This window comes from Ailuropoda melanoleuca, chromosome 14 (genome assembly GCF_002007445.2).
Source record: "Ailuropoda melanoleuca isolate Jingjing chromosome 14, ASM200744v2, whole genome shotgun sequence".
NCBI classification, from domain to species: domain Eukaryota; kingdom Metazoa; phylum Chordata; class Mammalia; order Carnivora; family Ursidae; genus Ailuropoda; species Ailuropoda melanoleuca.
Window position 1 is genome coordinate 42,060,279 of NC_048231.1, and position 27,508 is coordinate 42,087,786.

General features: G+C 42.4%; 1 protein-coding gene and 1 pseudogene across 2 annotated transcripts in view; both read right to left on the reverse strand.

The window, feature by feature from the left end:
- Window positions 1–2,796: 2,796 nt before the first annotated feature.
- Window positions 2,797–4,331, reverse strand: LOC109490536 (annotated as a pseudogene).
- A 10,092-nt stretch (window positions 4,332–14,423) lies between these two features.
- SNRPD3 (small nuclear ribonucleoprotein D3 polypeptide) overlaps window positions 14,424–27,508 on the reverse strand; it is an 18,453-nt gene continuing 5,368 nt past the window's right edge. For both annotated transcript variants that reach the window (XM_034642033.1, XM_002925056.4), the window contains exons 3-4: window positions 16,477–16,669; window positions 14,424–14,645 (exon numbers count right to left, since the gene is read on the reverse strand). In XM_034642033.1, coding sequence (XP_034497924.1) covers window positions 14,584–14,645; window positions 16,477–16,669 — 255 coding nt within the window. In that variant the 3' untranslated portion in view covers window positions 14,424–14,583. The remainder of the gene's footprint in view (window positions 14,646–16,476; window positions 16,670–27,508) is intronic.

Below are 27,508 nucleotides of genomic sequence, written 5' to 3' on the forward strand. Positions count from 1 at the left end.
AAATAAATAAATAAATAAATAAATAAATAAAATGAAATAAAATAAAATAAAATAAAAGTCAGTTCAAAATACTAATTTCTCTTTTGGTCTCTTCTTTGATCCATGGGTTACTTAGAAGTGTGTTATTTTGTTTCCAAATATTTAGAAATTTTCCAAGGATTTTTCTGCTAATGATTTCTAATTTAATTTCCTTGTGGTCAGACAACATAGTTAGTATGGCTTTGAAGCCTTTTAAATTTTGGTAAATGTTCTGTGTGCGCTTGAGAAAAATGTGCACTTGAGAATTGTGCTATTGTTGGGTGGTTCTATTAAGTGTTTCAGAATCAAGTTGACTACTACATCCTTGCTGGTTTTCTGTCTCCTTGAGATCTGTCTACTTATTGAAAGGGGAACTGAAACCCCTGACTGTAATGGTATTTGCCTATGTCTAGTTGCATTTTTTTGCATCATGTATTTTGAAGCTTTATTATTAGGTGGACAAATGTTTAAGATTGTTACGGATCCTTGATTAACTGACCCTATCATCATTATGAAATGACCATTATCCCTGGTAATATTTCTTTTTTTTAAAAGATTTTATTTATTTTGAGAGAGCGTGCGCATGCACAAACGGGGGGGGGATGGGCAGACAGAGAGGGAGAAGCAGACTCCCTGCTGAGCAGGGAACCTGATGTGGGGCTCGATCCCAGCACCCTGGGATCATGACCTGAGCTGAAGGGAGATGCTTAATCGACTGAGCCACCCAGGCGCCACCCCTGGTAGTATTTCTTGCTCTGAAACCTACCTGTCTAACGTTAATATAGCTATAGCTACTCGGGCTTTCTTTTGATTAGTTGTGAGCAATGGTATTATCTTTTTCCATCCTTTTACTTTTAACCTATTTGCATCTTTTTATTTAAAGTGTGTTTCTTACAGGTAGTGTATAGTTGGGTCCTGCTTTTTAACTGTTTAAAATTTTTATTTAAATTCTAGTTAGTTAATATATAGCGTAATACTGGTTTCAGGAGTAGAATTTAGTGATTCCTTGCTCGGCGGGGAGCCTGCTTCTCCCTCTCCCTCTGCCTGCAGCTCCCCCTACTTGAGCTCTCTCTCTCTGTCAAATAAATAAATAAAATCCTAAAAAAAAATTCCTCATATGAGTGAAATCATATGGTATTTGTCTTGCTCTGACTTATCTCACTTAGTATAATACACTCTAGCTCTATCCACATCATTGCAAAAGGCAAGCTTTCATTCTTTTTGATGGCTGAGTAATATTCGTTGTGTGTGTGTGTGTGTGTGTGTGTGTGTGTGTGTGTGAGCGCATATCTTCTTTATCCATTGATCAGTCGATGAACATTTGGGCTCTTTCATGACACTGAGATCTTGATGGTTGCCGAAACTAAGAGTCTGAGGCTCAACCGACTGAGCCACCCAGGTGCCCCTAATAAGTTCTTTATAGATTTTAGATACTAACCCTTTATCAGATATGTCATTTGCAGATATCTTCTCCCATTCCGTAGGTTGCCTTTTAGTTTTGTTGATTGTTTCTTTCCTTGTGCAGAAGCTTTTATCTTGAGGAAGTCCTAATAGTTCATTTTTGCTTTTTTTTTCCTGGCCTCTAGCAATGTGTCTAGTAAGAAGTTACAGGTCCTGCATTTTTTCCTTTTTTGAAGATTTATTTAGGGATGCCTGGGTGGTTCAGTCGGTTAAGTGGCTGCCTTTGGCTCAGGTCATGATACTGGGGTCCTGGGATTGAGTTCCACATAGGGTTCCCTGATATGTGGGGAGTCTGCTTCTCCCTCTCCCTTGCTTGTGCACTCTCTCTCTCAAATAAATAAATAAATAAATAAATAAATAAATAAATAAAATATTTTAAAAAATAAAGATTTGGGGTGCCTGGGTGGCTCAGATGGCTAAGCATCTGCCTTCAGCTCATGATCTCCAGGTCCTGGAATTGAGCCCCACATCCAGCTCCCAGCTCAGTGCGGAGCCTGCTTCTCCCTCTCCCTCTGCCTCTCCCTCTGCTTGTGCTCTCTATCTCTCTCAAATGAATAGATAAAATCTTTTTTAAAAAATAATGATTTATTTATTTGAGAGAGAGAGAGAGAGTTGGGAGGAGGGGCCGGAGGAGAGAACCTCAAGCAGACTCCCCACTGAGTGTGGAGCGGGTTGTGGGGCTCAATCTCACAACCATGAGATCATGACCTGAGCCAAAATCAAGAGTCGGATGAGCCACCTAGGTGCCCAGCAGGTCCTGCTTTTTTAAATCCAATTTGACAATCTCTGCTTTTAAATTGGAGTGTTTAGGGACACCTGGGTGGCTCAGTTGGTTGAGTGTCTGCCTTCGGCTTGGGTCATGATTCCAGGGTCCTGGGATCAAGCCCTGAGTTAGACTCCTTGCTCAATGGGGAGCCTGCTTCTCCCTCTCCCTCTGCCTACCGCTCCCCCTGCTTGTGCTTTCTCTCTGTCAAATAAATAAATAAACTCCTTTAAAAAAATAAATTGGAGTGTTTATACCACTTACAATTAATGTGATTATTAAATATGACTGTTAATGTGATTATTAATTGCATTTAATGGGATTCTTGATAGGTCATTATTTTTTTCTCTTTATAAAAACGTATCAAATTTCTTTTTTTTAAAAAAGATTTTATTTATTTATTTATTTGAGAGACAGTGAAAGTGAGAGAGCAGAAGCAGGGGGGAGAAGCAGTGGGAGAGGGAGAAGCAGCGGGAGAGGGAGAAGCAGGCTCCTCTCTGAGCAGGGAGCCTGATGTGGGGCTGGATCCCAGGCCCCAAGATCATGACCCGAACTGAAGGCAGAAGGCAGACGCTTAACCAACTGATCCACCCAGGCACCCCTCAAATTCATTTCAATATCTACTTTCATTTTTAAATTAAAGCTGTTGGACAATTTTTTGTAATTTAAAATTCATTATCAAAGGTGAGGAAAATATTATGAAGGTGTGTGCACTGACAGTGAATAAAAGCCATGTTTAATAGTAAAAGTTCCAGTTATGCTACCTAACTGAAGGAAATATCCTTTAGCTCTTTATTTCTAATTTTAACATTCTCATTTTGACATAATTTACCTTTTTCACCCAATTATTAGTATGATGAACACAGTTTTCCCAAGTGTTAAACCTTTCTTTACCACTTACGAAACATGAGTTACTACTTAAGAATTCCTTACAAGAAATTTGAATTTTTAATTTTCCCCATGAACCCGTTTGATCAAAATATAGAACATCACTACTAAATAAGTTAAAGCAAAGAATGGGATAAAAAGCACAAAACTGGCATCTATACAATCAGCAAATTATCTGATAAGACATTTTAACTAATTCACATTTCTACTTACCACAAGAAGGTTCCAAAGCACCACAAGGTTTGCATGTTTACTGCAAGCTTTAAGTCATGGTGTTAGTTTACTCAACAAGACATGTCTAAGAAAATGGCAGGGTTCCTAAGTACAAAACTTGTTATACCCCGTAGGTGGTATTCCCACATAGTCAATAAAAGAATTCTTCATAAAATTAAAGTTTAAAAAATGCAGAATGTCTGATAATTAGGCTAAAAATGAGGCTAAAAAATGAGGAAAATGCAGAACATAGATAGTCATTGGTTAATATTTGGCTTTGAGAAAGCCAGAAATGATTCAATTCCAAGAAATACGCAATAGTGATAAAGGATGTAATTAATATGCTTTTTGAGCCAAAGCACACTTTTCTCCTCAAGATAGTTCTGATTTTTACATTTTTAATGTCCTTTGTCCAGAAAAGGACTCCATTCTAAGCCATTATTTGAATAGAGTTCATAATGTACAGTCATTATTCTCCACAGGATGTTTTCATTACAGTACATAAACTGCAAAATGGCAAATGACTAAGTCCGTTATAAAGACTTTATATCACAATAAATGCCAATTTACAATAACCATCAACAGGCTTCTACACCAAAGCCTAAAACCTGCTGGAGTAGAAGTCACAACTAACATGATTCTTCGATGTGCTCAGACTTCGCTTACTACAAATTACTGTCATAAAAAGCAGAAAAGAAACCTTAGTGGTTCCTTCCAAAGCTGCTTAATATTCCAAATTATTTTCCTCTGGGTGTAAGAAACTGTTCATTCCTTTAATCCTTTTTTGGTCATTTAGCTTTTGCAATATTTTCTTGATGTTTTTGCTTCTTCTTTTGCTCTTTTCCCTGACCTCAATCATCTTGGCCAGTTTCCGGGACGGTGTGACATTTGCGAGAAACAATGGAGTAAGGGCCACAACAACTGTTGTGAGGAAGCCATACAGGTCCTTTGCAGCCCATTCCACAACATACTCAGCCCAAGCCTTATATCAAACATCGCTGTAAGTCTTATGCTTGAATAGTGATCTCCAGCTTTGTCCTGAGATTAGTAGTGAACCGATTACAATTTCAGATGACCCTTGGTTGTTGTCTTCTTTGGCTCTACCATACACTTGTGAGACAGGGTTTAAATTCTGTATCTTCCTTCCCTAAGGGGTCCACCAGACTAGTTCTCCAAACCAGATGTGCACAGCTCCTGAAACTGCAGTTGATGGTCCCCTCCATCCTTTGTTTTCTCCCTTGCTCTCTCTTCCTTCCCTACCCTACCCAGCCACCGCTCCCAGGGGGCTGAGTTCACCCACCCCTCAGCCTCCTGCACACCTTGGCTCTGCCTGCAAATGGCTGCCTCTGCTGGGCACTGGGGCAAAACCTCCACAGCGACCACCACCAGCCTCCCCTACATCACAGCAGGGACCATGGGCTTGAACCCCTCGAGAGGCCATTATTGATGGTCCATCATCTTGCTAGTTATTTTCCATTTGTCCGGTCTTTGTTCCACTCTTCCTCTTTTTCTGCCTTCTTTTAGAATATTTATGAATCCCTCATAAATCTTTTATTGGGTTTGGGGCGCCTGGGTGTCTCAGTCGTTAGGCGTCTGCCTTCAGTTCAGGGTGTGATCCCGACGGTCTGGGATCGAGTCCCCATCAGGCTCCTCCGCCTGCTTCTTCCTCTCCCACTCCCCCTACTTGTGTTCCCTCTCTCAGCTGTCTCTCTCTCTCTCTCTCAAATAAATAAATAAAATCTTTAATAAAAAAAATCTTTTGTTGGCTTAACTTTTTTTATTGAGGTAAAATATTCATACTGCTGGGGCGCCTGGGTGGCTCAGTCAGTTAAGCGTCTGCCTTCAGCTCAGGTCACAATCACAGGGTTCTGGGGGGCGCCTGGGTGGCACAGCGGTTAAGCGTCTGCCTTCGGCTCAGGGCGTGATCCTGGCATTATGGGATCGAGCCCCACATCAGGCTCCTCTGCTATGAGCCTGCTTCTTCCTCTCCCACTCCCCCTGCTTGTGTTCCCTCTCTCGCTGGCTGTCTCTATCTCTGTCAAATAAATAAATAAAATCTTTAATAAAAAAAATCTTTTGTTGGCTTAACTTTTTTTTGAGGTAAAATATTCATACTGCTGGGGCGCCTGGGTGGCTCAGTCAGTTAAGCGTCTGCCTTCAGCTCAGGTCACAATCACAGGGTTCTGGGATAAAGCGCCCGCGTCGGGCTCCCTGCTCAGCAGGGAGCCTGCCTCTCCCTCTCCTGCCACTCCCGCTGCTTGTGCTCTCCTGCTCTTTCTGATAAATGAATAAAATCTTAAAAAAAAAACCTGTTTAAAATCCACATAATATAAAATTCCCCATTTTAACCATTTTTTATTGGATTTTAAGTTATTTCTACCCCCAACATAGGGTTCAAACTTACAACTCAGAGATCGAGTCACGTGCTCTACCCACTGAGCCAGGCAGGCATCCCACCATTTTAACCATTTTGAAGTGTACAATTCAGTGGCTCTTAGTACATTCTCCCTGTTGTGCAACCGTCCTCACTAATTAAAGAATGTTTTCATTACCCCATAAAAGAAACCCCACAGCCATCACGTAGGCACTCCTTATTCTCCCTTTCCCAGTCGCTGGCAACCACGAATCTGCTTTTGCCTCTATGAATTTGCCTACTCTGAACATTTCATATAAATGGAATCATACATGGCCTTTTCTGTCTGGCTTCTTTCACTTAGCATGTTTTCAAAGTTCATCCATGTTGTAGCATGGATCAGTAATGCATTTCTTTTTATGGCTAAATAATACTCCATTTATGGCTATACCATTTTGTTTATCGATTTGATGGACATTTGAGTGTTGGCTTCTTTTTTATTTCAGAGTTGCCGGCGTTTTATATTATATATCTTTAAACTATCACAATCTATCTTCAAGTAATATACCACTTCTTTTTTGAGACTTTATTTGACAGAGAGAGAAAGAGACAGACAGCATGAGCGAGGGTGAGAAGCAGAGGGAAGAGCAGCAGACTCCTTCCTGATCAGGGAGACCAATGTGGGGCTCGAACCAGGAACCCCGTAATCATGACCTGAGCCAAAGGCGGCCGCTTAACAACTGAGCCACCCAGGCGCCCCAATACACCACTTCTAATATAAGAATCTTACAATAGGGGCGCCTGGGTGGCACAGCGGTTGGGCGTCTGCCTTCAGCTCAGGGCGTGATCCCGGCGTTGTGGGATCGAGCTCCGCATCAGGCTCCTCTGCTGGGAGCCTGCTTCTTCCTCTCCCGCTCCCCCTGCTTGTGTCCCCTCTCTCGCTGGCTGTCTCTATCTCTGTTGAATAAACAATAAAATCTTAAAAAAAAAAAAAAAGAATCTTACAATAGTATGCTTTCCTTTCTCCCTATTGGCTTTTATGCTAATATTGTCATGCGTTATGTCATAAGCCCCATAACACAATCTCCACTCCTTTGTGTAGATAACAGATTTCCATCTGGTATAATTTTCCTGTGCCCAAAGGATGTCCTTTATCATATTTTGTATAGCAGGCCTCCTGGTGATGAATTTTTTTCCCAGTCTTTGTAGGTCTGAAAACATCTTTTTGATTTTTGAAAGATGCTTTTTCCCAAGTACTGAATACTACATTCACAGGTTTTTTTCTTTTCCGTCAGTACTTTAAAGATGTTGTTTCACTATCTTTGTGCTTGCATGCTTTCCAATGAGTAATGACATCCTTATCTTTGTTCCTTTGATTGTAACATATTTTTTCTCTAGCTGCTTTATAAGATGTCTTCTCTTCACTGGTTTTTCAGTTATGATATGCTTTGGTGTCGTTTTCTTCGTGTATCTTGTGCTTGAAGTTCATTTAGCTCCTTCAATCTGTGGGCTTACCGTTCTCATCAAGTTTGGAAAGTTTTTGGCCCTTACCTCTTCAAATAACTTTTCTGTCCCCATCATTGCCTCTCCTTCAGGGACTCCAACTCTGCTTGGATTAGGTCTTGAAGATGTCTCAGTTTTTTTCTTTTGCAGATTTTTTCCCCGCTACATTTCATTTTGGATAGTTTCTATAGCTGTGCCTTAAAGTTCACTCATCTTTTTTCAGCAGTGTTTAATCTGCTGTTAATCTCATCCAACTATAGAAGTTCAATTTGAAGTTTCTCCCTTTTCCTCCTTTCTCCTCCCTTCCCCATTCCCCTCACCTCCTCTTTTTAAGTCGTCCATGCCTCTTTTTTTTTTTTTAAGATTTTATTTATTTATTTAGAGAGCAAGTATGCAAGTGGGGGAAGGGGCAGAGAGAGAGGAAGAGAGAAAATCTCGAGCAGACTTTCTGTTGAGCGCAGAGCCCAACTCAGGGCTCAGATCTCACAACCCTGAAATCATGACCTGAGCTGAAATCAAGTCAGATGCTCAACCCTCTGAACCACCCTTCTTAACTTTTTGAGTATATGAAATAGTTAAAATGATGTTTAATGGTCTTCTCTGCTAATTCTAACAATTGGGTCAGTTTTGAATCTGCTTTGACTATTCTCATTATGGGTTGTGCTTTCCTGCCTCTTTACATGCCTGGTCATCTTTGATTGGATGCCAGAATTTTACCTTGTAATGTGCTTGGTATTTTTATATTCCTATAAATCTTGTTGAGTTTTGCTCTGGGATACAGCTTATTGAAAACAGTTTGATCCTTTCGAGTCTCGTTTTTGTAGTTTGTTAATGTGGGACCTGAGCGGTACTCAGTCCGGAGCTAATTATTCCTCACTTAAGTGGCAAGACTTTCCTGGATATCTTACTTTTTAAAAATTTTGTTCAAAAAATCTTTTAATGTTTTAAAATTTATTTTTACAGTGCTTTGAGTCTTGGGGCCTTGCTAATCCTGGAGATTGCCCTCCCAGAGTCGGTTAATTCCTAGACAGCAAAAATTCGCCTGCAGAGTGAGCCTATCATATACAAACTTACCTATCAAACTAACTCCAACCACCTTTACTTTATTCTCACATACCGAACCAGTATTTCCTCTGTCTTAAGTCACATTAGGGCCAGGTTATGGACAACTAGAGACCACTCCTATAGCCAAGAACCCTCTGAATTTGTTTGAATTAACCAACTCTAAGCTTATTCAAACTTGCCTACCTTACTCTGTCCACTCCTTCCCCACAGAAACCACAAGTTAAAGGCTCTGGGTCATGCTCTCCCCTCACTCCTACTGCCTCCTGACCCACTCTGGGGTTTCTTCACATGACCCTGAATGGCATGGCATGCTCCCTCCTCTTGGAAACTGTAATCATCTTTTTTCAAGGCAGTTGTCTCCATGTCTGTCACTTTACTATACCTAATTAAAACAAAATCCTTGGTACATTTTCAAACAATGGCCTATGCAATATTCTGTGAATTTTTTATCTGGCTGGTGGGAACAGGAACAATTCCCGGCCTTGTGTAATACCAGGCATTGTTATAATCCTTTTTGATGGTTCTTTCTCTGGTCTTGGTTAGTTTCTTCACTCTTGTGCTGACCAGTATTCTGAGTACTCAAGAGGGCCCTTCAGCAAATCCCCTGGGTTCTCTGTGCAGCTTTTATTCTGGTATTCTGTCTCATGAACATAGCTGCCTCAACCTCCCTGAACTCCTAGCTCAGATCCCTCAACACAGGTAGATTGGTAGGGTTCATTTCAGTTTCCTCTCCCTGTATCACTGCCTGGAAACTCTCACAAGGCAGTAGTAAGTCCATCTTATTTGTTTCCGATGTCTTAGGGCTTGCTCTCCTTCAATGTTTGAGTTTTGTTTAATTTTCAGGCGTAAGACTAAATCCATGCACTTACCTCCATTCAATCAGAGGCAGAAAAAAACCCTGCATTTTTAACCTAGCAGGTGAGCACAGAGGCTGAGATGTTATCAATGAATTAACTGAATCTAAACCCTTCCTTGCTTAGATAACAAACTGGAGGCTTGGAAAGAAGTAGTGGAGGTAATCAGAACCAGAATCCATCCCTTAAAAATCTTGGTCTAGTTATCTGACATTATTCTTTGCTCTGTATCTTCTTTATCTTGCCAAGTTATTTTCCATTTTCGACTAATATATTTTCATCTTTTTAAAGGATTTATTTGAGAGAGAGAGAGCAAGAGAGAGCAGAGCAGGAGGGAGGAAGGGGCAGAGAGAGAAGCAGACTCAATCCTAGGACCCTGGAATCATGACCCGAGCAGACGGCAGATGCTTAACTGACTGAGCCACCAGGTGCCCCTAGACTAATATATTTTCAAAAATACTTTTAAATTTTATTTTTTATTTAAATCCAATTAATTAACATTTAATGTATTATTAGTTTTAGAGGTAGAGGTCAGTGATTCATCAGTCTTATATTAGCACCCAGTGCTCATTACATCACGTGCCCTCCTTAATGTCCATCACCCAGTTACCCCATCCCCCCACCCTCCTCCCTTCCAGCAATCCTCAGTTTGTTTCCTATGATTAAGAGTCTCTAAAGATTTATCTCCCTCTCTGATTTCATCCTGTCAAAATATGTTTTTTAAAAACAGAGAATGTGGGGCGCCTGGGTGGCACAGCGGTTAAGCGTCTGCCTTCGGCTCAGGGCGTGATCCCGGCGTTATGGGATCGAGCCCCACATCAGGCTCCTCCGCTAGGAGCCTGCTTCTTCCTCTCCCACTCCCCCTGCTTGTGTTCCCTCTCTCGCTGGCTGTCTCTATCTCTGTCGAATAAATAAATAAAATCTTAAAAACAAAACAAAACAAAAAAACAGAGAATGTGCATCAACATTCAGACCTCCATGTGATCTTGAGACTGTTCCTCCCCAACTTTGAAAAAAAGTTGGAAGCTTTTTCTCTAGAGGGGGTGGGTTTCTGGAGTAGAAGGCCTTCCCACAGACCTGGAAGACAAGTGAATCTGGGCATACCAGAATGCTGAAGCTCCCTAGCCCTCTTCCTTCACTGAGCTCCCACAAGGCCAGCAACAGTTCAAGGTAAACCCTCCAGACATGAGATTGGAAGTTTCCTCCAGAACATGACCAGTCCAAGAGGAAAGTCCTAAATGTAGTATGGACATTAAGGATTTGCCAAAAAAATTTTAATCAGCTCATCTTGGAAACACATATTCTTCTTAATATCCCACCTGTAAATATAAGTAGAATACCAATGATTGCCAGGCAGCTAAGGAAAGTCTATAACATGAAAGACTAAAAGCAAACCAAAAAGGGGAAAGAAAACATCACGCAGGGAGATGAAATCTTCAACAAAGCATATTAATGTTCTCAGAGATAAGATATTACAACCATGGAACGAGGTCCTAATTAAAAAAAAAAAAAGGAACACTTAAGAGAATCAATGGGAAATCTTCCATAAAGGAGATCAAAAGAACGAGAAAATGGGAGGTGGTAGGGACAGAAAAAATAAGAAAAACAGAGATAAGTCCAGGAGATCCAATATCTGAAGAACAGGAATTCCATAAAGAAAAGCCAGAAAACTAGGGGCGCCTGGGTGGCTCAGTCGTTAAGTGTCTGCCTTCGGCTCAGGTCATGATCCCAGGGTCCTGGGATCAAGCTCTGCATCGGGCTCCCTGCTCGGTGGGAAGCCTGCTTCTCCCTCTCACACTCCCTTGCTTGTGTTCCCTCTCTCTGTCTCTGTCAAATAAATAAATAAAATCTTAAAAAAAAAAAAAAAAAGAAAGAGAAAAAGCCAGAAAACTAAATGAAGGAAATCGTTAACAACGAATTCAAGAAAGTTTCCCAGAAGTGAAGGATCAGAGTCCATTCTGGCACAATGCATGAAAACAGACCTCCACCAAGGCATGCCACTGTGAAATCTTAGAACACCAGTGACAGAAGGGAGAGAGTCACATACAAAGAACCAGCACTCAGAATGGCTTGACTCCTCTAACAGCAACACTAGATGGTAGGTGAAAAGTAACAATGCCTTCAAAATTGTAAAGGAAAATGAATTCCAAGCTGGAATTTCACACCCGATCAAGTATGAGAGAATGAGACATTTTGCAGACATGCGATTTGCTCAAACTACTTTCCATGCAGCTCTTTTCCTGCAAGCACTCTACCAGAATGAGGTAATAAACCAAAGGGAAAAGAAGACACAGAAAACAGGAGCCTCAGCAGGGGAGAGCCCACGATGACAGCAATATAGTAGGCATAAGGGAGAGCCAATCCAGATAGGGGCAGGTCAAGAAATTGATAAAACAGATGATGTGTTAATGTCGTTAGAGAATTTGGGTTGAATTAGTGACAAGTGGACAGAAAACTAAGCTAATAGCTAATAAAAATGCAAGAGGATTACTAACTCTAGGGAAAAGAAAGTTTTGTAGGAAGGTAACCTCATCTACTACATGGCTCACCTGTGATTTAAATACCCAGTCAGAATAATGTAAACACTGAATATATGACCTAACTAGAATTATATCAGGGAGATGGGTGATGGGGAGTACACGCATGGCTGGCAGGAGGGAGAGAAGTCAAATGACAATGTCTACAATGCGAACATCAATAAACAGTTACGCACATATTTAAATTGAGACCTGGTGACAAATACAAACTTACCAGCCAACAGTTTAAAGGGAATACCATGAAGCACGGAAAATGGGGAAGGACAGACAGGGTAGGAGGGCTGCTGTTTTTCATAATAAACCTCGCATATCTATTTGCTTTTTCAACGCAAAATAACAGATTTTCTTCCTAAAATGAAGGATATAAAAGTGTTTACAAACCTATTTTGTTAATATATTAAGTTTCCAAATTTTGGGGGCACACGCGTGGGTCAGCTTAGAGTCTGCCTTTGGCTCAGGTAATGATCGCGGGATCCTGGAATTGAGACCTACATGAGGCTCACGGCTCTACAATGAGCCTTCTTCTCCCTCTCCTTCTGACCGCCCCTTGTGCTCTCAAATGAATAAATAAAATCTTTTTTTTTTTTTTTAAGATTTTATTTATTAGAGAAACCGAGACAGTGAGAGCAAGAGCAGGGAGGAGAGGGAGAAGCAGGCTCCCCACCAAGCAGGGAGCCCGACACGGGGCTTGATCCCAGGACCCTAGGATCATGACCTGAGCTGAAGGCAGATGCCCAATGGACTGAGCCACCCAGGCGCCCCCTAAATAACTTTATAGAAAATATTTTAAAAGTTTCCAAATTTTTACTGTGCACATTTAATTAAAAACAAACCCATAAATGGGAACTCCAATTTTCAGGATCTAGGTAGGGTTACAGGTATGAATGCATGGTTCCCAAGGGAAACCATATCCAGTCCGATTTTTAGATCTAGGATGCCATTTATGTGTTAAGTATAATGTGTCTACTGTAAAAGTATAACTTAAGCAGTGAGCATGCTAAAATAACATACTCTAGTCCAGGATATCAAAATGTGGCCACAGGTCTGCTCAATCAGATCTACCTAGCTTGGGGGGCAAGGGCATTGCTTAAAATGCAGATCCCTGGGCCCCACCCCAGACCAATTAATCAGCAATCTCTAAGAGTAGGGCCTTGGAATCTTCATTTCTAACAAGTTTCCTAAATTGATGTTGAAAACTACTGCTCTCACTCACTACAGTAATTCAACAGTGTTCATTAATAATAAGCCAATAAATCAATGTCTGTAAATCAAGGGTCACTGGCAGGGAAGAGGGTAGTGGATATCACAATGTCTACCTCAAAGAATTCCACTTAAAACACTTTAGAGAAATTCCACTCCATATGTAACTCAATGTACAAGTTTCTTTTCTTCTCAGAAACAATACATTAACTCTTGGTCAAACTTGAAACAAATGAACTCTAACTCCATTCACATGAAGTTCATTTGAAATGGTCCCCAGTCCAGGAGCCCCTCCACTGGGGTAGCACAGCCTGCAGGGCCATTGCTGTTCATCCCAATGTGTCAGAGGAGCTGAGACTGCTGGAGCAAGAGGCGCAGAGGTTGCTCTGGGGGATGGGTCTCTGAAGCCTTATTTACGAACCTACAGCATCTGACCAACACTCTGATGCTTATTCCTTAGTTCTTTATTACAAGAATAATGCAAGGTCTGTTACACTGTGGTAGTGTCATGCTTATAAGGCCAACCTTGTTAGAAAATTCCTACTTCATGCCTAGTTAACAGATGTGTTGGATTCTCTTCCTCTTTCACTACTTGAAAAATGTGTCCCATAAGCAATATTCTAAGGGCAATTAATCAGTCCCTTTCCCTCTTAATAGTTTTTGCTGTAGCTCATCCTATACTGAACCTGTGACAAGACCTCTTTTCAGTACTTGACTTCAAGTCTGCTTTTCCAATTTCTGTTTTTGTCAGTTATTCACTTTGCATACCTTGCCCTCTCTATCTCTGCTACATTAAAAGCCATGACTGTGCCATTGCATGCTGAGATGCTCCGACAAATGCATAAGAATCTGTCCCCACAAATCACCACAAAACTGCTTACGAAGCCAGTGTAGGAGCCACAGATGTTGGCCACTAGGATTCCCTAAATTATCTTTTAATATTAGATTACTTTTGCCAAATGCTAAACCACTAGGGTTTCCAAGCTACAAAGATCAGAATGGTGGACTTTTTCATGGGCCAAGAGCACCCATGCTGTGTTGTTTAAGCTGAGCTGATGATATCTCCACAAAGATTACCTGAACAAAGCACCATACAAATGCTTGTGTCTGAAGACCAATGAGACATCTGTGTGTTCTTGGAGTTTTTCCGAGGGTTTAACCGGCAACTGGCCTGGAACAGTAGCTTAAACTCTTATCAATAACTGTGCTATTTCAAAGTACTGGCATTCTCCCAGGATATCTTCCTGGGTGTTAAATTTAACCTGCTGCCAAAGCAAACAGAACACCAAACTCCAAAATGAACACACAGTCCTTATTTTTTCAAAAAGAAAAACAACAGGGGGCACCTGGGTGGCTCAGTTGGTTAAGTGTCCGACTCTTGGTTTTGGCTCAGGTTCTGATCTCAGGGTTGTGAGACTGAGCCCTGCAACCAGCTCAGCATTCAGCATGGAGCCTGCTTGGTTTTCTCTCTCCCTCTCCCTCTGCTTCACACCCCCAGCATGCTCCCTCTCTCCCTCTCAAATACATAAATCTTAAAAAAACAAGAACAACAACAAAACAACAACAACAACAAAAAAGACCATCATATTTATTTAGTTTAACATTTCCCCTGATCTAAAGAGAAAGATGTCAAAAGAAAAGCTAGAACATATACATAAGCACACACCCCCCTGAATCCAGATAACCTGAAGGAAAAAATAACAGCAAAGTTCTGTTCAACAGATACATTTATCTTCGCTTCTGGAAAATGTTTCCACGCCCCATTCCACGTCCTCTTCCTCTCGCAGCCACTGAAAGGTGGAAAAGAAAGGACAAGGCCAGGTCAGTGCAGTCAGCGAATGCTCATGCCATGGAGCGGCCAGAGCCCTTGGACTCTGGCACAGGAAGGGACCTGAAAGGCCACCTGGTCCAACACCATGCCCACCCCGTGGCATTTCCTCATTGCATGGGGACTTGTGGCTGGCATCAGAGCTGGGGTACTTTCCAAAACTCCTGCCTTCCGGTTCAGCACTGCTCTCACTGTGAGGCTGGGAGTCAAGTGTTGAGAGCTAAAGTGGTTTGGGAAGCAAGCCTGAGAACCAGAGAAAAGATGAATTCCCAGCGCTGGCCTAGGGTGAGCTAATAAAACACAACAGATGAACTTAATTCACGCTTAAAATTCTGAAACAAATAGTTAAATACTAAACATCTGTTAAATCTGGGTAATAGGTTTTATTATTTTTTGAGCTATTTTGTAATATAAAATGTTTCACAATAGCAAAACAAGCAAATAAAACCACTCCCCATACAAAGGGTATACAAGCTGCTGTTCTCTGAGACTCCAAGAGTTCCAGAAGAGGACCAGTGGCTTTGAAGGACAGGTGAAAACGTTCTGATGGCTATTAATTGGAGTCTGACCCGTCTTCCCTCTTACAGACCCCCTTGAAGATGGAGGAAAGTCATGCAAGAGCCCAGCCACTTGCTGGAAAGAACCAGAGCAAGGGACTGACGGGGGCACAGATGGCTTGGGCCCGGGGAAACTCACTGCCAAGTGCCTTCTAGTGCACAGCTACTGGGTTGCACCTTTTATTAGACAAGATGGTGCAGTTACACAGTGACAATGAGGGCAGGCCTTCCCCGAGAAAGCAGAGAGAACAGCAGTTCTAGTAGGAAAACCAGTATTCCTGAAAACCATTCCTTCACCACAACAAAAGGTCCAGAGCTTGCGGGTTTACAAATGCCACTTATCTGTGAAGGGCAAGGAGATTCTCCGATCAGTTTTTTTGAAGGACCTCTTCAAGGATTACTCTATTGCACCTTTAAACTCAAAAACTACCTCATGTATAAAATATGCACAGCAACAAAAGATATTGACGGAGAATCCAGTGACTTTCCCACACTATAAATCTTAACCGATACTCAGATACTTTCTAATGAATGCACTTGCTTCCTAGATATTCAACATGGCAGAGCTTTTCACGGACCCAAAGATAAAACCTCTGACTGGGCTAATCCAAAAGAAAAGCCAGACTAAGGAAGGTCACTGGATCACTGGGGACATTCTAAAAGGGAGGATTTATTTTCAAATATAAGAATATTTGAAAACAGAAGTCCAGTCCCTTTAATGGGTAAAGATGGCCTAAACCTGCTTATTTCTTATATGAAAATGGACCCCTACGGTCAGCATTTCCCCCCACTTATGCTGGGTGTCAATAAACACCCCCAGCTCTCTGGGAACTGCTGCCCCACTGCTTCAGGGGTCAGCTAATCCACACCACAATACCCCTGCTCAGAGCAAGCCTCCCCCAGACTTCTTGGGCAGAATTTCTGGAAACAAAGGGGCCTCCTAGAAATTCAGTATAGGATTTATCCACTCTCTAAGACAGGAATCCCCTTCTTCTTTCTAAGGAGGCACTTTGGATTTTGCATAGGCCCTATGAATGTGATCAGGTGAGGCAAGACAAAGAAGACATGACAAAGCCCCCAGCTGCTCACAGCGGGGGCCTCAAGACTGCAAAGTGGCAGTGTGTGGAGATGGCTGAAGTCCAAGTCCACCCCTATGCCCAAGGAATTGACAGGGCCCTTTCCTAAAAGATACAGGACCAACACATATGTTAAAACCAGTGCAAGAGGAGCACATACCTTGGGCCTTCAGAATAGCAGCTTTTCCCCGACCAGCCCCTGAGCCTTGGTTTTTATTTTTCATGCTCTTTAACATGGGCGCATTTTTCAGCATGTCAGGCAAAATTAGAAAGCGGATCTTGCTGCCACGGATGTACACCTGCTCCAGCTGTGCCACTCGACCGTCTCTGTATGTGACTGTGATGTTGGACATCTGGAAGGGAATCACCAGCTCATCAATAAGGGCCAACGGCACCAGCAGAGAACAAGGGCACACAAAGAGGGGGAACCTTGGCTGGCGGTAGGGGAAGTCTAGAAAGGCACAAACCAACATCATGAAATACAGGAGCCAGGCAAAGCACTTAACATATTTGGTCCTCACAGCACCTTAAGGATAGGTTATGGGTATTCCCATTTTTTACAGATTAAAAAACCCTAAAGCGCTTGTCCAAAGTCCAACAGCCAGAATGACAGGATCCAGAGTCAAATCCAGCTGGCCTGACTCCAGAGCCCTAACTCTACTATACTGCCTCCCTTGCCAGCATGTGAAAGGTTCTCAACGGTGGAAAAACTCTAATTGAAACACCTTTGAACTGCTTGTCCAAACTCTGTCCTGTCCTGCATCTGCCTGGCACATACACTGCAAAGGCACCATGAAGGTCATGAGTGTGAACCAGAGGCAGCTCTTATCCTCCCACAGTGCACATTCAAAAGGTGGGACAGAGCCCCTCTAGCTTCAATGACTAGGGACTGAAAGCTATAGGTGGCAGTGCCTGTACAAAGGGCTCAGAATATTGGGAGAGGTGTGAGGCAAGAGCCTGCACCGAGGGACCGGACACTTGGGCAAGAACCTATAGGATACAAGGACTGGAGCAGAGCAAGTGGGAGAGGAGACAAAGTTATCACCTTGGGAGACTATGGGGGTCACTCATTTGTGGACAGAGGGAGAGTGGATAGGATTAGGGTAGCACTTTGGAAAGATCAATATGCCAACATGGATAAACTGTGGGATGGAGAGACAGGGAACATAGAGGTGAGACCAGCCAGCAGACAGGCTTGGCATAGGAAGGGGACCCAAACCTGCCAGTGCCAACCTCAACAGGCACCACGTTTACCACAAAAAGTAGCTTATTTTGAGTGTTCTGAATGAAACTGTATATAATTTATTCAGAATAGGTCAAAGACCACACTGTAGAGAGAGGTGCTCTCCCCAGATTTCTGACTGGCTTGTTGTCACCTTGTACTCACTCTTTTCTTCAAAGTGCTAACCGGCCACCCAGCCTCTGCGTGAGCACCCAGTTTGCAAAAAGACTAACGCTTTAGGGCCATCCTCGCTATATCTGTGCAGATGGAATGGTTTGTAGAGCTTCAACCCACTGCCCCATTCCAACCTCAGAGGTAATAGGGCTTAAGTTTCCCATAAATCTTTTGTTCCAGGCTCAACATCCCCAGTTTCTTAACAATCTTCCACACAGGTCCTTGCCATCCTGTTCTTGCCTCAAATACCGTAACCTCTGGGGGCACCTGAGTGGCTCAGTCAGTGTCCGACTTCGGCTCAGGTCGTGATCTTGGGGTCCTGGGATCAAGCCCTGCATCGGGCTCCTCTTCCAGTAGGGAGTCTGCTTGTCCCTCTGCCCCCTGGCCCCGCTTGTGCTCAGTCTCTCTCTCAAATTAAAACAAAAAACAAAAAGAGTACCATAACTTCCGGTGCCACAACTGAACATGAAGTAAGATTAACAAAGCCGACTTTTATTGAACACTTGCTAGTATCACAGGCAATTTCACACCATAACTCCTGTAAATCACACAATTCTACAAGATAGATATCATTGCCATCCCCACTAGAGATGAAGAGGCACAGCCACCAGAGGCAGGCCTGTCCTTCGAGGCCAGGTTCTCACCCACTCTCTATTCTTCTGCCTAAGGTCACACTGCCTGTGTGGCCTACACGGCACCTGAACCCAGGTGTATCTAACTGTAAACCCATACATCAGATCACCACTTATCTCCTCAAAAAGTTAAGGAGCAAATTAAATGAGACAAGTATGTCTAAATGCTGTTCCTATTACCGAGCATATATTAGAAGCTCAGTAAACAATGAATCTAAATGACAGTTAAGATATCTATTTTGGAGGCTGTGCTACTGCTAAGCTACTTCTCCTCCAGCACATTCCAGTACATCTCACCCCTTCCTCTGCTACGACCTCCCCAACCCACTTTGAGAATCCCTGACAGAGGGTATTCTGTGAGACCAACAAGACAAACTGTTTTCACAAATGGATGTGTCCTGGCTGAAGCAGGAAAGGGTCCAGCATCAACTGATTCCTATGATAACCCTAATTATGACCAGATCAGCTGCTGTTCTCATGCGCTCCCCTGCAGCACCAGCAGAGAAATGGCTGTGCTGTGTATAAAGCCCCACAGTCCCGCCCACCCGCACAGCTTGTTAATAAGCCCAAGCTATGTCTGCATCATAAGCCAAAGGCAACAACTTGAGTGAACTCGGTTTCAGTGAAGTCAGGTAGGAACATCCACTTCATTCAACTTTTCCACTTTCCCAAACAGCCATAATGAAACATAGGTAGCATAAACCAGGTGCCCAACTGAAATGACATCTTGTGGGGGAGAGAGAAGATCTTAGTACAATCAAAACTGTGGGAATTTCCTCACGCATACAGGGGCCAAGAGGAGAGCACTACCTCCAGGACTGTAAAGCAATGCTGGGGTGCTCTGGGGTCATCAATCACAACATCCCTGTTGTGGGGCACACAGCAAGTGCTCAACAAATGTGTGTGGCCCCTCCCCTACGCTCCCCTGCCCTACCATTAATAGCAGAGCCTCCCTCTTTTGTTCTGATCCCTTCTACTCATCTTCTTGCCTGAAATCTGACAGTCAGAATGAGGGTCTGACACTTCCAGAAGCAACACAACCTAGAAGGTTTACTATACACCTCATCTTCAGAGACTATAGTTGAGATCAGAGATTTGGGACTCAGAGACTTGGGTTTAGATCTGCTCCTTCCATGCTTGGCCACCCTGGGGATCTGGAAGCTTGTCCTCAGAGAGGTCCTGTGATAAATGAAAGATCTATTGTACATAAAAAAACACTAGCACAGTGCCTGGTACAGAATAAGCATGCAATGGATGGCAGTTTCTGGTGCAACTTTTTTTCCCCCTTTAAGTTATTTATTTTAGAGAGAGAAAGAGAATGTACACGCTCAAAGGGTGGGGGGGATGGGGCAGAGGGAGAGAATCTTCAAGCAGAGACCACCCCCCACCCCTGAGTGCAGAGCCTGACATGGGGCTTGATCTCATGACCCTGAGATCATGACCTGAGCTGAGCCGAAACCAAGAGTGGGATACTTAACTAACTGTACCACCTAGGTACCCCATGAATGGAAATTTCTGGTACTATTAAGCACATAGCCTTTTGGAGACAGATCTTAGCTTGACAAGTTAAACTAAGACTTTTAAAATATCCAGATCTTGGTTTTTAAATTCTACTCCCAACCAAAAAGAAACCACAGCTATCTGAAGAAATGGCTGATTCCAGAGCTGGGTTAGAAAAGTTTTATAAAAGATGAGCCTGCAACAAACATCTTATGCCAGAAGGTTAAGGATGTGCTGCCCCAAAATGGCCAGGGGACACCAAAAGGACACAAAAGGAGTCAGCTTCTGGACAAATTTGGGATAACTCCATCAAAATAATAATAGTAACAAATTATAACCCATTTAATGAAACAGAAACCCATGAGCCTATACTGATAATAAATGAATGAATAAATGGGGAATAAGTGAAGGCTCTTCCATATTGTAGACCTAGTAAATACAGAAATAATGATGGAGTTAAAAACAAAAATCATTCTGGGGCGCCTGGGTGGCACAGTGGATTAAACAACAGACGCTTGGTTTCGGCCCAGGTCGTGCTCTCAGGGTCGTGAAATTGAGCCCCACTCAGTGGAGTTTGCTTGAGATTCTCTTTCCCGCTCCCTCTGCCCCTCCCCACCTTGTCGCTCTCTAATAAATAAATCTTAAAAAGTAAAAAAAAAAAAAAAAAAAAAAAAAAAAAAAAAAAAAAAAAATCTTTTGCAACCATAATGGTAAAAAGATTCAAGCAAGAACCTTCACTGGATGCTAAATGGTGGGGTGGTGGAGGGGTGATGAGAAACAGAATACTCACAAGATATTTACTTAAAGAACCTCCCTCACAAAATTCTTATTAGTTGCTAAAGGAAAAAGAACATACAATGGAGACACCACACAACGCTTCAACCAAATTATCAAGGTTAACATCACCAATAAGGGGCAAACAAGTGTTTTGGGCCTCCTAGTGACACCCCAAGGAGAAGTCATCACTTACACAGTAACAGCCAAAACAACACAAACAAAAATCCCGAATCCAATCATGAGGAAACACCAGAGAAACCACAATTAAAAGACATTCTAAAACAAGTAACTGGTCATTATTCTTAAAAAATGTCAATGCTATGAAAAGCAAAAGCAGAAGAACTGTCCCAGACTAAAGAAGCACAAAGCAAGCTGATAACTAAGTGCAATACATGATTCCCTGAACTGAATGGTACAGAGAGGAAAACACTGCATATATAGGTAACATACAGATAAGTAGTTTTTCATTCTAGCTAGAGACCGCAGTTTTCTGAGTCATGTGAGGGCTTCTCTCAGGTTATCATTTTTACAGAAAGAAATCATGCACAGGCCATTTTCCCATAGACCATTATTCTATAAACAAAAAAACAGGGTTTGAACAGTCCAGTCAGTGATGGGGTGGTCACACTAAGGCCCCCAAAGCACCATTTCGGCTCCAGCAGAGTCTCTGAACTCCGCCACTCTCTCCCACCAAAATTTCCAAGGATTATGCTGCTTTAAGAAGTGAAATTTTGGGTTTGACCATTTACCCTTTTCTTTTATCTAATTTTTGGAGTCTTTTTGTTTTATTGAGATATAACTGATATATAACATTGTGTAAGCTTAAGGTATCCAGTATACTAATTTGATACATTTATATTATAATGACTGCCACTGTAGCATTAACTAACTTCTCTATCATGTCATATAATTATCATTTCTTCTAGTGATGAGAACAATTAAGATCCTGTATTTCAGCAAGTTTAATGCTTGTAATAGTTTTGTTGCCTCTAATTACTGTACTGTGTATCAGAACCCCAGGACTTTATCTACTAGTTGCATACCCTCTTCTTTTTAAATAATCTTTACTGTGCTTCATGATCATAAACTTAAAACATATTTTAACTTATAAAGTGGAAAAAAAAGGTTTTATTTTTCCCACAAAAATTTTAATCCCCCATGGGGCACCTGGCTGGCTGAGTCGGAAGAGCATGGAACTCTTTTTTTTTTTTTTAAGATTTTATTTATTTATTTGACAGAGAGAGAGACAGCCAGAGAGAGAGGGAACACAAGCAGGGGGAGTGGGAGAGGAAGAAGCAGGCTCATGGCAGAGGAGCCCGATGTGGGGCTAGATCCCACAACGCCGGGATCACGCCCTGAGCCGAAGGCAGACGCTTAACCGCTGTTCCACCCAGGCGCCCCCGAGAGCATGGAACTCTTGATCTCAGGGTCATGAGTTCAAGCCCCAAGGTGGGTGTAGAGATTACTAAAAAAAAATTAAAAATTAATTAAAAAAAACATTTATTTATTTATTGGGGCTCTGTCACCTATAGATGATGCCATCCTACAGCACTGGCTAGCAGATTATGCTTGCCTTGCAGCTGTGGGGTACAAAGCAGAAGGAGAAGACTCCCTGCCTTCCCAGCCAAACCTCATATATACATACATACATACATGTATGTATATGTATACACACACACACATCAATAAAATCATGATATGTATCAATAAAAACTTTAAAAAATGTTTTTAATCCCATTAGTTAAAAAAAGATAACTACTCACTTTGGTTTTGCTCAAAAACTTAATGCATTTTTACATAATTTGGCTTTACTTCTATAAAACTGGGAACATATTGTGGAGTTTAGTATTTTTCCCCGCTTAGGTCAACAGCATTTTCCCATGACATTAAATATTCTTCCATGATACTTGACTGGATGAATAATATTCTTTGTAATTTACCTTAATTTGTTTAATCATAATTTATTTAACTCATTAGAAATGTTTGCTATTCTTAGGTTTTCATCGTTAAAAACAGCACTGCAGGGGCGCCTGGGTGGCTCAGTCAGTTAGGTGTCTGACTCTTGGTTTCAGCTCAGGTCAGACCTAGGCTTTGAGGGATCAAGTCCTGCGTTAGCCCTGTGTGGGGCTCCATGCTCAGCAGGGAGTCTGCTTGGGATTTTCTCTCTCTTCTTCTCCCTCTGCCTCCCCACCTTCATGCTCTCTCTAAAATAAATAAATCTTAAGAAAAAAATAAAAATAAAAACAGCACTGCACTAGAAATGATTTTTAGAAGAAGAACTACAGCACCAAAGGGCAGGAACTTTTCTATGTTGACGTATGTTAAATGTGTTTTCCAGAAAGGATTTAACAATCCTTCTACTGGCCAGACTAGTAAGGAACCCTTGGTAGAATTACTAATTTTATTTTGTCATCTTGTAAGTTTAGAAATTTTTACTGTTTCCCAATTTGCATGTCTAAATATTAATAAGGCCACTATTTTTGTATGTTAAATGTCCATTTTACATATTTTTCTTCTGTTAATTAGCCATTTTATGACTTTGGTCCTTTTAATTGGGAAATTAACATTTTTTGACTTGCAAAAACTATTTATATGCTTAAATACAGTAAACTTTCGTCATAAAAAAATTATGAGATGGCCTAAATGTCTGAATACTGCTGAGCTAGGAGAACACTTCTAGTGTTCACTAAGACGCTACAAAAGAACCTCCAGGAACCCTTCACACTGGATACCTAATAAAATCCATAGCCAGAAAAGTTACCCCCAAAAGGTTACATAATTATAGGCTAGTCTGTAAGATCAAAATAATGTGCTTATTTCTACTCATAATTCCTCACCTTAAAGCTCCTTTTTGGTTTTTAATATTTTACCAAATATCTGACTAGAAGTATTCTTTCTTAAGAAATATGTATGTTTTTTATTTTGAAGAAAAAGCCCTTCATTCCCTCATTGACATTTAATAAAAACAGGATGCTTCAAAACCATGGTAATTACACATAACCAAGAACAGAAACTACCCCATTTGGGGACCTCTGGTTTTAAATCATCCATACTCAGGTTGGGCAAGAGATGTGATACACGCCTCCATCAAGTCCCATCTCTGCAACAAACAAAAATCAGCTCAAGAAAACCATATGGAGAGCCACAGAGGCCTTGATCACCCCATGCACACAGGGCCCTGAGGAGATGTTCACAGCAGCACTTGCAGGGCTCTGTCACCTATAGATGATGCCACATCCTACAGCACTGGCTCACAGATTTTGTCTGCCTTGCAGCTGTGCGGTACAGAGCGGGAGGACAAGACCCCCTGCCTTCCCAGCCAAACCTAGGATGCAAAGAAGTATCTACACCCTCTGACCCTATGAGCACCATCTCAAGGACTTCATCCTAGGATTAATGCTTGCATAGATGACATGTGCATTGTCAAAAAAGGGCTGTGGTAACAGCCTACATTAAAAATATCAGAGGAACCCAAAAAGATGTATTTTGTATGGGGATGTTGGTGATGACATTATCTAATAGTATTAGACTGTATCTCTTTCATCAGGGCCCAGGGGAAAAAATGTCTCCCACATCTGAACGCCAGGGAAAACCATACAACTGGTATTTTATCGTAAGCACACTATGCACCTTAGAACTGCTGATTTCCCTCTGCCAGGCCTCTAAGTAGCTTAGAACGGACTATCCTTTTAGTAAACGTACAAGGATTCAGGTTTACATTGCTGGGTACTAAGACTGCCTGCCTGGCTTCATTTTACAGTCTACCCCAAGCTACCTGCACCCTGATCTATCTGTCCATTTTTACCTTATCATATGATTTTTTTATAAACCACCTCTACTTTTCTTTTTCTTTACAGATTTTATTTATTTATTTGAGAGCGAGCACGCACGTGAGAGAGAGAGAGAGAGAGAACAAGTGGGGGAGAAGAGGGAGAAACAAACTCTCCACTGAGCAGGGAGCCCGATGTGGTGCTCGATCCCAGGAACCTGAGATCATGGCCTGACCCAAAGGCAAATGCTTAAACAACTGAGCCATCCAGGCACACCCCCCCCCAACTCTTTTTGAAAGCAAACAGAGTAAAAAGCAAATACTAGAAACCAAAGACACGTTCCCAGGGGAAAAGGAAAAAAAGTCCATGCCAATTGTGGTTGTGGTGAGACACTCTTACCTGTTTCCAAATCTTTGTAGTGTGTGACCCACCACATTTTCGTAATAAAAAATAGGGGCACTGCGTGGCTCAGTCGGTTGGGCAGCCAACTCTTGATTTCAGCTCACATCATGATCTCAGGGTCGTGACACGAGCCCCATGTCAGGCTCCACACTCTGCTGAGATTCTGCTTCAGGATTCTCTCTCTCCCTCTGCCCCTCCCCCCACTCTCTCCTACAAGCGCACATGCTCTCTCTCTAAAATAAATCAATCTTTAGAAACAGCAAAAGTTATTAAAACCTAACATCGAACGGCAAACACTAAACTCCGGCTGTCCTCTAGCAAAGGCTAGAAAGTGCTAAGGGGATGCTTTCACCCCCAAAGGGCAGACTAACTGGGGCCAGGAAGGAAGGAAAGCAGTGGGAACTGCAGGAGCCATTGGCCTTACACATCCTGGGGATCTGTGAATGAGCTGTGCTAGGTTTACCGCAGCATATTCATCTGTGCCATAGCCTGCTGGTTTTTATTCAGTGAGCCAGGCTTAGGTAAACCCAGCCAAGCCTTAGCATCTGGGCACAGGCAGTGTTATGGGCTGAATCCTAACTGTCTCCAACTCTGCTAAAGTCTTAACCCCCCCAGTATCTGAAAATGTGGCCATATTTAGAGAACTGGACCTTTACAGAGGTAACTGGCCCTAATTCAATGTGACTTGTGTCCTTATAAGAGATCAGGATACAGACCCACATAGAAGGAAAACCATGTGAAGATACAGGAAGGAGAGAGACCTGGAACAGATCCTTCCTTCATGGCCCTCAGAAGAACCAACCCTGTGACACCTTGATCTCAAATCTCTTGCCTCCAGAACGCTGAGGGAATAAATATGCTTGTTTAAGCCACCCAATGTGAAACTTTGTTATGACAGTCCTAGCAGATTAACATAAGCCAGAAGCAAGTGACTAGCTCCCCCCATATGACATGCATTCACTCATTTATTCTGCACTATAATGCTGAGGCTGAGGTGTTATTTTTATTCCTTAGAAAGAAGGGAACAGAAGGTGAGGGAGGTCCAAAGCTTGACCCAAGTCACACAAGGTAATGGGCTGCAACCTGATTCCAGATCTATCACCAAGCTGTGTGCTTTATACCACACTGGCTATATTTGAGAGACCATCAATGTCATCTGGTCAGACACCCTCACATTACAAATGGGCAGTCTAAGGCTCTGGAANCCTGAGGGAATAAATATGCTTGTTTAAGCCACCGAATGTGAAACTTTGTTATGACAGTCCTAGCAGATTAACATAAGCCAGAAGCAAGTGACTGGCTCCCCCCATATGACATGCATTCACTCATTTATTCTGCACTATAATGCTGAGGCTGAGGTGTTATTTTTATTCCTTAGAAAGAAGGGAACAGAAGGTGAGGGAGGTCCAAAGCTTGACCCAAGTCACACAAGGTAATGGGCTGCAACCTGATTCCAGATCTATCACCAAGCTGTGTGCTTTATACCACACTGGCTATATTTGAGAGACCATCAATGTCATCTGGTCAGACACCCTCACATTACAAATGGGCAGTCTAAGGCTCTGGAAACTCAGTAAGTTGTCTAAATAGCTGAATAAACACATTAAGATGCGTACCTCCAGCCTTGAATTCTACTCACCAAAACAAAGTACCTCAAAATGGATGAGGATGCCTTAAACCAGAGGACTGGATCTGACGGGGTGCCTCACAAAGACAAGGTAGGCAAAGCCGCACAGGACCTTTAGAGAGCCCACACCATCTACCTGTATGGTATCAACACTGAAGAGAGAAACCTGCAGTCACTAGATATCTATCTCCCTGAGCCAGGGAACTGGCCCCACTGGTCAACCTGGCAGGAAGATGATGCTCAAAGCTACAGCGAGATCACAAGTAAACAAGTGAACCCTGCAAAGCAACAGATAGGACTCCTGATCTGCAGTGTGATCTTAGGGAAGTCACTTTCCCTTTCTGACCGACCTTCGGTTTTCTCACCTAGAAAACGTTAACAGAAACTACACGTGGACATGTATAATGTGCATGGAACTAGCTGCTGCAGATACATAACTAATCTGATCTGTAGAACGGCCCCAAGATGTGGGTGCTATCCCTATGGCGGTCTTCAGAATGCACTGCTCNCTGGCAGGAAGATGATGCTCAAAGCTACAGCGAGATCACAAGTAAACAAGTGAACCCTGCAAAGCAACAGATAGGACTCCTGATCTGCAGTGTGATCTTAGGGAAGTCACTTTCCCTTTCTGACCGACCTTCGGTTTTCTCACCTAGAAAACGTTAACAGAAACTACACGTGGACATGTATAATGTGCATGGTGCGGAACTAGCTGCTGCAGATACATAACTAATCTGATCTGTAGAACGGCCCCAAGATGTGGGTGCTATCCCTATNCCACAGGACCTTTAGAGAGCCCACACCATCTACCTGTATGGCATCAACACTGAAGAGAGAAACCTGCAGTCACTAGATATCTATCTCCCTGAGCCAGGGAACTGGCCCCACTGGTCAACCTGGCAGGAAGATGATGCTCAAAGCTACAGCGAGATCACAAGTAAACAAGTGAACCCTGCAAAGCAACAGATAGGACTCCTGATCTGCAGTGTGATCTTAGGGAAGTCACTTTCCCTTTCTGACCGACCTTCGGTTTTCTCACCTAGAAAACGTTAACAGAAACTACACGTGGACATGTATAATGTGCATGG